Source organism: Chionomys nivalis, chromosome 1, assembly GCF_950005125.1.
Source record: "Chionomys nivalis chromosome 1, mChiNiv1.1, whole genome shotgun sequence".
Taxonomy (NCBI): domain Eukaryota; kingdom Metazoa; phylum Chordata; class Mammalia; order Rodentia; family Cricetidae; genus Chionomys; species Chionomys nivalis.
Window position 1 is genome coordinate 3,753,149 of NC_080086.1, and position 15,214 is coordinate 3,768,362.

The 15,214-nt window shown below is 45.1% G+C and overlaps 1 protein-coding gene across 1 annotated transcript; it reads right to left on the reverse strand.

Annotated features, from left to right (window-relative positions):
* Positions 1–573: 573 nt before the first annotated feature.
* Positions 574–8,208, reverse strand: Med21 (mediator complex subunit 21). Its single transcript, XM_057777269.1, has 4 exons — positions 8,141–8,208; positions 2,614–2,728; positions 1,797–1,897; positions 574–1,032 (listed from the first exon to the last, which is right to left on the reverse strand). The coding sequence occupies exons 1-4, from the start codon at positions 8,180–8,182 to the stop codon at positions 856–858; spliced, it is 435 nt and encodes a 144-aa protein (XP_057633252.1). The 5' UTR covers positions 8,183–8,208; the 3' UTR covers positions 574–855.
* Between the last annotated feature and the right edge of the window lie 7,006 nt (positions 8,209–15,214).

Consider the following 15,214-nt stretch of genomic DNA (forward strand, 5'->3'; position numbering starts at 1 on the left):
GGACAGTGAAGACAGAGACGAGCGTCTCACAACAGCACTGGAGGCCTAGGGACAGTGAAGGCCTGTCGAGACAAAGGCAGAGACAAACTAGGATGTGTGACTTTCTGGAGGAAGAAAGCTTTTCCGATAACTCACTACTTCCTGTCTGCTCTAGTTGTTTCTTAAAAAGACTTTCAGAAGCATTTCCTCAAAGACCCAAGTTTATATAGCACCACCTTTAGGAGGCAGGACACCTCCCTAAACTGCAGTGCCCCTTATCTCTGCCTTTAAGGTTATGTTGCTCTTTGGAAGGGCTCCAGGAACACAATGAAGGTCAGACCTGGAGGAGTAGGGCCCAGTGACAGAGTACCCACCATACACAAGAAGCACAAGGCCTGGATTCCGTCCCTCACTGTACACAGACCCCTTTAATCCCAGTCCGTAGGAAGGCAGAGGCAGGCAGATCCCTGTGAGTTGAAGTCAGTCTAGTCTACAGATCACAGATCGAATTCTAGACAGCCAAGGCTACACAAAAAAACCCTGTCTCAAAAAAACCAAAAAAAGAAAAGAAAAAAAAACAACATACACAAAACATCCAAGAGCTTTATTGTATGTTTGTCTGTTTAATTATATTGTGATCGTTAGTACAGTATCTACCTTGAAAATTAAGTTAGATAAAAAATGACGTAACGATATTTGAAGATGACTCCAGGGCAATAGTAACGTTGAAGCTTTTGACTTATCCCGTGGAAACAGAAGACAGTGAGAACCAGTTGAGAAGGTCGACGTCGCAGCATAGGTTGTAGCTGCTGGCAGGGCCACGTCCTAGTCTGATGCGGCATTCAACAGTCTTTTCTCAGTCACGTGTCCGCGATGCTATGAGTCGGGCATAGACTGGCTGCGGGTAACGCTCCGGGTCTTCAGCTGTGACTGCGCAATGTCAGCAAGCGCGCTCTGGATCTTTTCCAGAAGCATGTCTCCTCGGTAAACAATGTCCTCCAGACAGGTAGCAGCTTCGTGATTTTCTTCTTCCAGCTTATATAAGCTAGCAGCCTTTGTAAGACATGAATTTTATTATACTCAGAGATGAATGACAGAAACTAAAGCACAAGTATTTATTTTAAAATCAGAGTGGTTTTCCAATCATTGCCTTTTCTTTTAGTAACAGGTTTTCTAAATATCAACTGAATTTTTTCTCTATGAGTTATTAGAAGACTAATTTTCAATCAGAATATATAGGTGTGTAAATACATACATGCCCTGTTTTTACACTGCTCGTAGGCATTGTTTTGTTCCACATTCCGAATGCCAATCTCCTCTCACTCTTCTGGTCACACAAGGTGAGGGGCACAGGAGACTTCTGCCTGAGATGAAACTGCTCAATGTCGATACACACAGCATCCGATCCTTGTGAATTTTTTTTCTTGGTTTTCCGAGACAGGGTTTCTCTGTGTATCTTTGGCTGTCCTAGAACTCACTCTGTAGACCAGGCTGGTCTTGAACTCACAGAGACCAGTCTGCCTCTGCCTCCCGAGTACTGGGATTCAAGGTGTGTACCACCATATCTGGCATGATCTGATGATCTTTTAAGTCAAAATTAGACAACTATTCGGTACCATCTTCCAGAGGCTGTGCTAGCTCCCATTTATCAAGTGTTTGCCTACTGTGTGAGACCCTGGATCTGACCACAAAACAAAATAAACAAACAAAACCCAAAATATCTCCCACTTAAAATATAATCTTAAATTGAATGTTATAATCTTCTTTAATTCAAAGTTTTCCACCACCGGTTATTTTATCAAGAAAAGAGTTTTCACCTGTAAAGCAGCTGTTGACTCTTCACTGGGTAAGGAATCTATCAAAACATCAATATCTTTTGCTGTTCGTGCAATCAGTGCTGCAAAAAGTTGTGCATACTCTGAAGAAAAAAATTAAGTTAAATTATCAAAATCTTACATTTCCATAAGCAGAAATTATAAATTAATAAAACTAGAAAAGCTCAGCTAACTTTCCAATATAATAATTACAATGTTAAAAGCATAATTTTAGAATACCAATACTACTTACACACTTAATATTAATTCATACTGGGAATCAGCCTAACAGGTCATTTCCTTTACTAGGATGTTTTTGTGCCTTGAGCAAAGAAATCCACTAATGAGACACTTTTCTTACTAAGGTCATACAGGCAAATTCAGCTCAGTTCATACAACTTTTCCCCTAAGGGAGCAACTTTTATTGGACGTGACCAGAATTATGAGGCATATGAATTGAGCTGATAAACTCATTCCTTGGCCACTCTGAGATAGCTTTGCAGACGAGGGCACTTGTCCCCAAGTTTGATCCCCAGAACCCACAGGATGGAGAGAACAGCTCCAGATCCTTTCATCTCTCATATGCATGCTATGCCAGGCACACCCACATATATACTACAGAATTAACAGATCCTTTCATCTCCTGTATGCATGCTATGCTAGGCACACCCACATATATGCTACAAAATTAAATGTAAAAAAAAAAAAAGAAGAATCATTTATTGCAAAACTTACAGTAATATACTCCAACCACAGTCACGTTTTTACAAAGACGCTATAACCTGTAGAAGAAACGTCAGCCCGAGTCAGGAGAGCTCACCTTCCGTGGGATTGGCTGGCTGGTCTTTGTTGATGGCTGTCTGGATGTTACTGAAGGAGGCGGGAGGACCACACTGCTGTAAGACGCCAATGGCATTACAGAACTGATCTGCAAGCTTGAAAAAAAGAAAAAGTCAAGGTTACAAAAGGTTGTCAGCTTTAAGGATGCTGAGACATGGCAACAATTTCTTCATAACAATGATCTCTAAGCAAACTCCTCACAAAAGGAGTATTTTTACATAAAATGAGCACGTTACTACTAACAACGATAATTTGTACATAAAATGAGCCAGTTATTACTAACAACGATAAAGTTTGTACACTAAAATGCACAATTACCAGCAATCTACATCTATCTTGGATTAAATGGTTTAATCATACAAAGAAACTTAAGCTCGGTATCAGTCTAGGTGAAATTAAATTAAATGTCTCAATCTAGCCTAAAGAACTGATACAGGAGAAAGTTGGAGACTGAGCCATAAGTGATTGTTTTTTCTCTCCGAGTGTTTCTGGAGACTGAGCTCCCAAGAAAAGGTCGCTCACAGATAAAACCAGATATCCATCCCAGGAGATGTACAGATTGCAAAAGAGAAACAGACACTAAATGGTTAAGAAACAGATACTAAATAAAATGCTTTTGCAGAGAACCTGAGTTCAATTCCCAGAATCCACAGCTCACAACTGTAACTCTGACTCCAGGGGATTTATCCTCTTCTGGTCTGTAAAGGGCACCAGGCACCCATGGGCACACAGGCGCATGTGCAGCAAAACACACATAAAAAACACGCACACACACAAAACAAAGACTCTTTCAAATCATAACTCAATGCTAATTTTAGTTTACGTATGTGTATGAATGTTTTCTGTATATATGTATATGTATGTATGTATGTGCATATATTTACGTAGAGGTGTGTGTGTGTGTGTGTGTGTGTGTACCATAAGGTACGCACACAGAGTGCCCACAGAGGCCATCAGATCCTCTGGGACTGGAGGTTTAGATAATCATGAACTACCATGTGGGTGCTGGGAGTCAAGAAACGCAGACTTAACTGCTGAGCTATTTTTCTAGCCCCATATGCTAATATTTAAAAGCCAAAACCAAAACCAAACAAAACATAGGGGTTAGGTAAATATTATACAAGCCCGAGGGCCCAAATTTGGATTCCCGCACCCACATCAGAGACCCTGCAGTCACACCGATCATCTGGTCTATTGAAAACATGAGGTTTTGGTTCAGTGAGAGGCTTGCTCAAACATAAGGAGAAAGATACATAAGCATGCACAGTAAGTGCACCCGCACACACCCATGCATGCTTCAACCACACAAAGAAATACTGAGTTCAGTTGGCAGAGCGTTCACACAGCACACATGAAGCCCTGGGTCTGATCCACAGCGCTGCTTAGACTGCACATGGCAGTACACAGCTTGATCCCAGAGGTAGGAGGGTGAGAATCTCAAGGATAACCTCAGAGTCGTCAGTGTCTGAGGACAACCTGGGCTACATGAGACCCTGTCTCAATAAAACAAACAAACAAAAAACAAAAAGCAAACAGAAGCCGAGTGGTGGTGGCACAGGCCTTTAATCCCAGCACTTGGGAGGCAGAGGCCGGTAGATCTCTAAATTCGAGAACAGCCTGGTCTACAAAGCAAATTACAGGATAATAAGGGCTACATGGAGAAACTCTGTCTACAAAAACAAAAAACCGCCAGGTGGTGGTGGCGCACGCCTTTAATCGCAGTACTCGGGAGGCAGAGGCAGGCGGATCTTTTTTTCTTTCTTTTTTTTTTAAATATTTATTTATTTATTATGTATACAATATTCTGTCTGTGTGTATGCCTGAAGGCCAGAAGAGGGCGCCAGACCTCTTTACAGATGGTTGTGAGCCACCATGTGGTTGCTGGGAATTGAACTCAGGACCTTTGGAAGAGCAGGCAATGCTCTTAACCACTGAGCCATCTCTCCAGCCCCAAGGATCTTTTTGAGTTTGAGGTCAACCTGGTCTACAAGAGCTAGTTCCAGGACAGGCTCCAAAAGCTACAGAGAAACCCTGTCTCAAAAAAACAAAACAAAAAAACCAAAAAAAAAAAAAAAAAAAAAAAAAAACCAAACTACAATTATGATTCTATTTTTTTTTTTTCGAGACAGGGTTTTTCCGTAGCCTTTTGGTTCCTGTCCTGGAACTAGCTCTTGTAGACCAGGCTGGCCTCGAACTCACAGAGATCCACCTGCCTCTGCCTCCTGAGTGTTGGGATTAAAGGCGTGCGCCACCACCGCCCGGCTTATGATTCTTTTTTATATAAGTATTGAGATATGCCAATAGTTATTTCAAGCAAAAATAAGTACTTTTAGGGCTGGAGAGATGGCTCAGAGGTTAAGTGCACTGGCGGCTCTTCCAGAGGTCCAGCCTGAGTTCAATTCCCAGCAACCACATGATGGCTCATAACCATTTGTGTAATGAGATCTGGTGCCCTCTTATGGAATGGAGGTGTACATGCAGGAGAACATTGTATACATCTTTATTCTTTTTTTTTTTAATATTTATTTATTACGTATACAATATCCTGTCTGCGTGTATGCCTGCAGGCCAGAAGAGGGCACCAGATCTCATTACAGATGGTTGTGAGCCACCATGTGGTTGCTGGGAATTGAACTCAGGACCTTTGGAAGAGCAGGTAATGCTCTTAACCACTGAGCCATCTCTCCAGCCCCTTGTATACATCTTTAAAAAAAATACTTTTAAAAGTAAGTAGTTGTGCCAGGTGGTGGTGGGTGGCACACACCTTTATACCAGCACTCGGGAGGCAGAGACAGGAGTATTTCTGAGTTCAAGGCCAGGTCTACAGAGTGAGTTCCAGGAAGACTCCAAAGCCACACAGAACCCCTGCCTTGAAAACAAAACAAAACAAAAAAGCAGTAGAGGTGGGATTGACTAAATCTAACAAATTCTACTATGCTCCCAAGGTTAACAACAAAAAGTAATATACAAAGTGCATTATTTAGGGCTGGAGAGATGGCTCAGAGGTTAAGAGCACTGGCTCCTCTTTCAGAGGATCCGGGTTCAATTCCCAGCACCCACATGGCAGCTCACAACTGTCTGTAACCCAGTCCCAGGGAATCTGACACCTTCACACTAATGCACATGAAATAAAGTTAAATAAATTATACACACACACACAAAGTGCATGACGTCTTTCTGTGAACAGAGCATCTACCGAGTATAAAGAAACGGTGGGAGTGTTAGGGATCTAGCTCAGCTGGTAGACTGCCTGCTTGGCATACATGAAGCCTTGAACTGGATCCCCAGCACCGAGCAGAAAACTAGGAGTGACAGCACATCCATGTAATTGTGGTAACAGCACATCCATGTAATTCTGGTACTCAGACGGGAAGGAGAACAGACGTTCAAGGTCTCAACTACACAGGACATTCCAGGCCAGTCCATACTATATGGAAAAAAAAATTTTTACTGTAAGTTACCACAACTATAATTCTTCAAGACTCAAACTGTAATCTTGTTGCTCAATGTGTGTTTGTTGTTGGGGCATGGGACACACGCCTTTGCTCCTAGCACATGGGTGCCAGAGGCAGGCAGATCTCTGTGAGTTTAAGGCCAGTCTGGACTACGTTGAGAGTTCTAAGCCATCCAGAGTTACATAAGATGACTCCTCCTCAAAAACAGCAAAACTTAAAAAAAAAAAAAAGTATTCAAGTAATTTGAAAGTTTACATTTTACCATCTTACAGCCAAACACAAGTAAACCCTCCTCCATCTTCTCACTAATCTTGATCCCTGAGCCTCAGTTACTAGTTCTAGTCAGGAAATAGCATTTCTATTGTTTTGCTATCATTATTTCAGTGACAAAAATTTGAGCTGTCATTGAGAAGCTAGCCTGGCTGACCTCATTTGTAAGTTGCAGCATTCCGTTTTGCAGCACTGGTATAAGACTTGAAAAACCCAACGCAACGTATTCAGTACAGCGGTGTTCTGCCCTGCAAATGCTTTCGAGACCCACTGTTCAACTGTAGAAAAAGTAGTTACTGAAACCCAACCCCATGACATATACATATTACGTGACAGAGTTGTACTCGGGCATTTCCAGATGGCAGAGCAAGTGTTAACATCACTCTAGGCCCCCATCTACTTTAGCGCTTACGAGCTGAAAACAGTCTACTCCAACTCCCTAGGCAGCTCCAGCGTTTCACCATCTAAAGTCTCTGGAGTTTATGACATCTAAGGTCCTCGAGGAATAGCTCTCTTTAAACACATTGCCTACAGACACAGTAGGCATCCATATTAGCCAAACTACCAGTGTTCCTAAGATGAGTCAAGACCACGTGTATCCTCACCATCCTAACTATAGGACCTACACGAAGATGTAATTTTTTTTTTCTGAGATAAGCTCCTACACTGCGTTATTAAGATTTGTAAAATCTCAAAGGAGTACTCTTTTGGGAAAGGCTGGCAGACAGCCCAGGGAAATCTTTGCAAAGAAGAATTCAGCCTGTGAATTCATCAACATTTAGGGATAGCCCCTCAACTTAAAAACTACTTTATTTGCAGAGTAGGCAGTTTTCCTGTAAGTAGATTCACAATCTCAAAGTCCTCTCAAAGTGATGTATTACCAAGAAGCCAAGTTATAACTTCCTATAAGGAAAACACTGACCAGGGACTAGGGTTGTTTTTTTCCAGTACGCAGAAATCCACAGACACGGAACAACACTGAGATTTTAACGACCGATGGAAAACCCTTGCACTCTTAATGGAAATAAGTAGAAGTATCTTTTATTTTTTATTTATTGAGTCAGGGTCCCTCTCTCTCTGGCTGCCCTGGAACTGGCTTTGAGGCTGGCAGTCTCAAACTCAGATTTGCCTGCCTCTGCCTCCAGAGAGTGGGGATTAGAGGGATAGGAGGCGGTCAGAAGTATTGTTTATCTTGTGTGTAGTTACCACTTGTGCATAGTAGGCAAGAGTAACAGCCAGAAGGGACAAAGTTAGCGAAGCTCAGGCTGGCCCGGACCCCTGGGACCTGAGCACACTCATTCCCCACTACCTAGCCACACATCTTGAGTCCCCTCCCCAGGACAGGCCACCTGATCCCCTCAGGACATACCTCCTGGTCTCCCCAGGACAGGCCTCCAGGTCCCCTCCCTAGAACAGGCCACCTGTCCCCCCCAGGACAGGCCTCCATGTCCTCCGCAGGACAGGCCACCGGGTCCCCTCCAGGACAGGCCTCCATATCCTCCGCAGGACAGCCGCCGGGTTCCCTCCCCAGGACAGGCCACCTGTCCCCCCAAGGACAGGCCACCGGGTCCCTTCCCCAGGAGAGACTTCCAGGTCCCCCCAAGGACAGGCCGCCAGGTCCCCTTCCCAGGACAGGCCGCGGGCCGTCGCTCAGACCCCGCCCGCGGCCTCTCGTGGCCCGGCCGCCCGACGCATCTTCCCGGCGCCCTTCCTGCTCGCCCCGGCCCGGCCACCGTCCTCCCGTCGGGGAGAGTGAGGCCGACTGGAGCCGGGAGCCCTCACCGAGTTCACGGCGTCCTGCAGCTGCGTGAGCCGATCCGCCATGTTGCCGAGGACGCACAAACGCCAAAGCACCCAGTTCGGCCGCGATTGGACAATTTATGGAGGGTCTGGGCCAATCACAGGGCTCCCTTTATGGGGGCGTGGCACGCTGTCGGGGAGGGGCGGGGCTTTCTGCGGACCCTGGTGTGGGCGGTGCCCGGGAGGGCGGATCCGGGTCCACGCTGTGCTGAGACCGCTCCACGGGTGGCTGCCTCTTCCCACCCTGTAGTTCACTCTGCGCTGAGACCGCCCTAGAGATCGCTGCTTCCTCGGTCCTGTGTGTTTACTCCGTTTGATGCGGTCCTGGCTGGCCTGGAACGTGTTTTGTTTGTGTGCGGCTTTGGTTTGTTTGGGGGTTTTGTTTTTTTCTTTCTTTCTTTCTTTCTCTCTCTCTCTCTCTTTTTTTTTTTTTTTCCGAGACAGGGTTTCTCCATAGCTTTTGGTTCCTGTCCTGGAACTAGCTCTTGTAGACCAAGCTGGCCTCGAACTCACAGAGATCCGCCTGCCTCTGCCTCCCGAGTGCTGGGATTAAAGGCGTGTGCCACCACCGCCCGGCTTGTTTTTTTCTTTTTGCATTATCTGGAATACTTGCTTTCCTCCACTTTTACTTTCCAGGAGGATCACCAAACATATACACGACAAGCCGTTCACCCAATATTTACCAAGAAATCAAAATGGCTAAAAGAGGGTGTCATGTTCGATTGGGGCAGGAGGGGCTAACCCAATTGGAGACTCTGTGCGTGCTTTTATTCTGAGTAGGGGTTCCTGAGGAAACTGACACACTAGAAACGGAAAGCTTGGGAAACTAAGCATTAAACTGCGCCGTGCTGAGGAACGAATGACAGGTAAAGAAGGGGTAAAGGCAGAGGAAACGCATTTGGAGATAAGACTTAAGTAGTCAACACAGGTAACTAGTGTGTTCTGTGTGACTGTGGGGAAAGAGAGGACTCTAGCCAGAAGAGAGGCTCCAGGAAAACTAAGCAAGTCTGTCAGGTTCCATCTTAAGGAAGATGTATTGCTGTGATTGTTGTAATAAAAAGCTGAACAGCCAGTAGCTAGGCAGCAGGACTTCTGGGCAGAGAGAGATCTCTGGGAAGAAAAAAAAAAGCCAGGATCGCCAGCCAGACGCAAAGAAAGGAGGATGGGCTGTACAGAGCCACGTAACAGAATGTAGATTAAAAGGCATGGGTTGCCTGGTGATATTTCCTTTGTATTTTAATAAGGAAAGCTTTCCTGAAGATCAGAGAGTAAAACAGCCCCACTGACCAACCTTACAAACCAGGTAGTGGTGATAAATACCTTTAATCTCAGTAGCCATATTAGTTTGCCATAGAAACCGGGCAGTTTAATCCCAGAACTAAAGAGGAATATAAAACGGGGGGAAGGGCAAAGACAGAACTCACACAGAGTCTCATTCTGAGATTCCTGGAGGCAGGATCACCATTTAGAGTAAGGTAGAGGTAAGAGCCAGTGACTGGCTGTTTTGTTTTTCTGACCCCAATATCTGTCTCTGGGTTTTTATTAATCATGGTACGTGGTACACAGTGTGGCGGCGCATGCCTTTAATCCCAATTTAATCTAATAAAACAAAAAGTTAGCCAGGTGGTGGTGGCACATGCCTTTAATCCCAGCACTCGAGAGGCAGAGGCAGGCGGGTCTCTATGAGTTTGAGGTCATCCTGGTCTATAAGTGAGTTCTAGGACAGGATCCAAAACTCCACAGAGAAAATAAGACATGGATTAATTTAAATTGTAAGAACTAGTTAGGAACAAGCCTAAACTAAGGCCAAGCTTCCGTAATTAATTATAAGTGTCTGTGACATTATTTGTGAGAGAAAACTGTCTACAGAGTGATAGCCGGAAGGTTATTTTTGGTAGTTTGGGGACATTCTGATGGGAAATGAGTCTGAATCTTCAAATGCCTGGTTTCTGGATTTCCCACAAACTCTTTTTTTTTTTTTTTTTTTTTTTTTGGTTTTTCGAGGCAGGGTTTCTCTGTGGTTTTGGAGCCTGTCTTGGAACTAACTCTTGTAGACCAGGCTGGTCTCGAACTCACAGAGATCCACCTGCCTCTGCCTCCCAAGTGCTGGGATTAAAGGCGTGCGCCACCACCGCCCGACTCCCACAAACTCATTATCATAGACCCCAGACTGACTGACTATTCCTGGTGTTGGAGGTGGGTGGGTATATTCCGTGTTGGCACACTTCAGTTAACAGGGACAGTTAGCCAGAAGCAGAACTACACAGGCCAAAAAGCAAGGTTAGCACATTCAGAGACTTTCCCAGAACTATGGGTCTTGATGGACTGGGTCCTTGTTTTCATTTTGTCAGGTGGTGCTCTCTACATGCTACATGTCTACATGTTTATGACCAGACCCAGAGAGAGCACACTTTAATCACATTAAACTACAGAGTCCTCAGGACCCAGTTACCTTCCAAAGGTCTCCCCTCTTAAATCCTATTAACATATGACTTTGGGGATTTAAAAATTCCAACAATTGGAAGGGTATTTTGAAATCGTTGAGGAGGGGGAGGGGGGAAATGAGAGGTGGTGGCGGGGAAGAGGCAGAAATCTTTAATAATTAAATAAATAAATAAATAAAAAGCAAAAAAAATCTAAAAAAAAAAGAAGAAATCGTTGAGGAAATGATTTTTGAGTATCTCAGCTTCTGGGATTCGTCCCACCCATCTCTGGGAAGTTCCACTTCTGTTTCGCAGCTCCCTTCATTGCCACCAACAATCACTCTACCGTTGTGGCCGAACTGGGAGCCTCCATTGGTATTGCACTTCCTCATATAAATGAAATTAATGATCCACTGTGGTAGGCTTTGCCTTTCATCTCAGTTTGGATCTCTGAGTTTGGGACCCGCTTGGTCTACATACCAAGTTCCAGGCCAGCCAGAGCTACATGTGAGACCATGTCTAATAAAACAAAATTAGCCAGGCAGTGGTGGCGCACGCCTTTAATCCCAGCACTCAGGAGGCAGAGACAGGCAGATCTCTGTGAGTTTGAGGCCAGCCTGGTCTACAGAGAAAGTTCTAGGACATCCAGGGCTGTTACACAGAGAAACCATGTCTCGAAAAAATAAAAAAGTTTGGCATGGTAACACACATCATTAATCTCAAGGTAGAGACAGGCAGATCTCTGTGAGTTCAAGGCTTAACTATACAAATGCAAAAAAGTAAAAGCAGGCAGAAAAATAAAAACATTTTAAAATGATTTATTGTGTGTATGCATTATGTATGTGTGTGTGTGGTACGCATGTGTGCATATGCCCACAGCATGTGACTGAAGGTCAAAGAACTTTATGGCGTAGTTCTCTGTTTCAGGTGAGTCCCAGGGATTGAGCTCAGGTTGTCAGGCTGGGCAGCAAACACTTTACACACTGAGCCATCTTGATAGCTTGGTTAATCATTTCTGAATGAAAAGTTAAAAGAGCTGGTGATTGATTGGTAGACTGTAGCTTTCACTGTATTAAGTGGGATTAATCAATATATCATTTTATTAAGTGTGCTCAATAAAGAGTTCCTAGTTTTTCATCCCAATGGAAGAGAACTTGAGTGTCCGCAGTACAGGGGCCACCTCAAAACCACCCATGTTGCAAGGGCCAAGATTCTTGGCCAAAGTTCAATCATGCACATAAGTGATCTTCTGCTAGGCCCATCCACTTCAGCCCCTACCCCACCTCTCACCTCCCCAGCCCCTTCAGCCCCACCCAACCACTGGCTTTCCCATACATGTGTAGTATCTGAAGAGTCCCGTTAAGGCTGTGGATCTGAGTCAGGCGGTGGGATACACCTCAATCCCAGCACTCAGGAGGCAGAGGCATGCAGCTACCATGGTCTACAAGAGTTCCTGAGTTCCATACACAGACTGTCTCAAAAACAAACAAAATATGTATACAAACATTTGAGTCTTGTCTGGAGGAAAAACAATTACAGTTTAGATTTTAGGAGTCTCCCACAAGTCCACACGCCACAATGCGTCACTACCGGAAGGTGACGAAAGACTATATTCCAAGAGGTGTGACCTTCAGTAACTGGGGTGGCCCTTAAAGGGACAAGGGAGTCCGGGTCTCTTCTCCTCTCTCTCCTTTTGTGTCCTGGCCATAGAGTAAATTCCACCATTATAATCTGCTGCCACTTAGCCCAAACTACTAGGCCAATCAGTAACAGGCAGACCTCTAGAACCATGAGTAAGAGATCTTTTGTTGACTAGCTGACTATCTCATAATCATACTAAAGTGTCAACAAGCTAACACAGATCCACAGCTTTTTTGTTTGTTTGTTGTTTGTTTTTGTCTTGTAGACCAGGCTGGCGGCGAACTCACAAGGATCCGCCTGCCTCTGCCTCTGGAGTGCTGGGATTAAGGTGTATCCCACTGCCCAGTTAATGTTTGCCTACGTTTTAAACTGAAGCCATGCACTGTTTGAAGCTGTCGAGATCTCTAAGGCTGGTCAGACAGCCTAGCCAAATGGGTGAGCCCCAAGCCCGTGAGAGACTCCATCTTACAAAATTAAAAACCAACATGGACTCCAGAGGAACAGCACCCAAGATTTGCCTCTGACTCCATGCACACATGCGCCTGCACATAGGCATGCACTCATGCAGTTTTTAAAAGCATGCTTATGCAAGGACACGGGACCAGAAACTGTTCCACCTCAGGATGGCACTTCAAACGGTCAACACTCCTTTTACTAATCGTTGTGGCGAAGGGCTCCTGTTTCAAAACGTCTGATGTAACCTCCTAATTTTGTCTTTGATAACTTCCCCTGCCTCAGCCCTTTTATGTCCTCAGTTTGCTATGGCCTGTGCACCCCTTTGCAGTATCTGTTCCCATGGCAATGCTCTATTCTTCCCAAAGAAATAGCAGTCTTCGGAGAGGTATAACAGTCTCTGGAGAGACTCTGGTGTTTGGTTAGGTTGACAAAGCTTTCCTATAAGCAAACCTTAAAAATTTAAACATATCTCTTAAAAATCATATTTTCTTATTCAGCAGACACAGATCCTAAATATAGCATTTTTGATACAGAAATGTGAGGGAAAAATCATTAATTCAACTCCTTGTTAGTATTTTAAAATTGACTACATATGATAGATATATCTGAAACCTGTCTTGCTATGAGCTTAACCATAAATGCATATTTTAAAGGGAAGAAAACGCTATGTGTCCACCGCTTCATAAGTTAGTTGCCTTTTCCAAACACTGCAAATAGGTCAGTTACTTCCTGAAACGTTGCTAGGGGCCACACAGGATTATGTGGCTATAGCAGGTTGTAGGGTCAGTGCCTAGTGCCAAGCGCTGTTTTTTGCTTGAAACAGCACTTTGAACGGTTCTTGACACTGATGTAAAATTTTATTTTCATATTTTGTTTATTTATGTACTCATTGTGTGTGTGTAGGGGGGTTGCACACCTACCACAGTAGAAGTCAGGGAGCAACCTGATTTCTTCTTCTACCGTGTGGATCCCAGAACCACCCTGAAGTCGTCAGGCTTGGCAACGGGTGCCTTTAACCACTGAGCCATCCCACCCACCCAGTTTTTGAGGCATTTTTTCCCCTGTATCTAGTTAAAAGTGCTCTACTCCCACTGTGAGGAAATGTTTTAAGGGCTGGAGAGTTGGCTCGTGGTTAAGAGCACTGGCTGCCCTTCCAGAGGACCTGGGTTCAGTTCCCAGCACCCACTTGGCAGCTCACAACCATCTCTAACTCGACTTTCAGGGGATCTGACACCCTCTTCTGGCCACTTTGGGCATTGCATGCATGTGGTGTACATCGTACACATTCAGACAAAACACTCTCACACATAAACTTAAAATCAAGTAGAAAAGCAAGCCCACGGCGCAGACCGCGGACACGGCACAGACCACGCGGACGCGGTGGGAGCCTGGTCCTGTCCCTGAAGTCCCTCCTGAGTGGTGAGAGTGTTCTTGACCTCCAGTGGGACCCAGGAAATGGAGCGGGGGCATTCCCCGACCCCCTTGACTACCCGGTCAGCCTGCGGGGGCTGCTCCCCTCTGCTGGGCCTGCTCCTCCTCTGCTGCAACCTCTCTCTTCCTGGCCCATCCCAGCTTGCGCCCAGGGGCTTCCTTCCTTCTCCCTCCCTTTCGCGTGGCAGTGGGATCACCCAGTTCAGCCTGTTTGGGCGCTGGGTCGGGTGCTCGGGGCAGAGGGCGGGGGAGTGTCTTTGTTTTGGTGGCTGGCCTGCAGAGGGGCAGGCCTTTTGTTGGCGAGGTCCCTGGCGAATGGGGAGCCTGATCCGGTTCCTGTAGACCCTCCTGAGTTGTGAGAGGGATCTTGGCCTGCAGCGGGAGCCAGGAAACGGAGCAGGGGCATTTTGTAAGCGGGGCCCCTGGCCAGCAAGGAAACCTGATTCTGTTGTAGAAGACCCATTAGATAGCATCGGTAGGAGGAGATGGGCAGGCGCCAAGGCAAGAATTCACCCAACAATCTGAAAAACAACATGAAAACACCAGAACCCAATGATCTTACAACACAAGGACTTGAACACCCTAACACAGAAGAAGTGGAAAAAATTGACTTTATGAAAGCAATAGAGCACCTCAAACAACATGTAAAAAATGTCCTTATAGAAATGGATGAGAAGTATAACAAAAAGTTTGAAGAAATGAGTAAATACATAAATGACACCCTGGGAAACCAAGAAAAAACGATCAAACAGGTAATGGAAACAGTTCAAGAACTGAAAACTGAAATGGAAGCAAGGAAGAAAACACAAACTGAAAAGCAAGGCAGCCGCCCCAGACACGTCCCTAATGGAACCCCATTATCCTGTTGTGGCCATCTGTACGTGAACCACTGTCTTCAACAGCACACGGCATGAGATTTGAGAAGAAGTTCAGGTTGAGGGTGTGAGTTTTCAAGGATGTTTAGCTTACAGAAAACAAACTTATTTTTTGCCATAGTGTGTAAATGGAGACTGCTCGTTCATTTCCTGGCCACCCAGACCCAAATAATCACACAGAAACTATATTAATGACAACACTGTTTGGCCAGTGACTCAGGCATATTTCT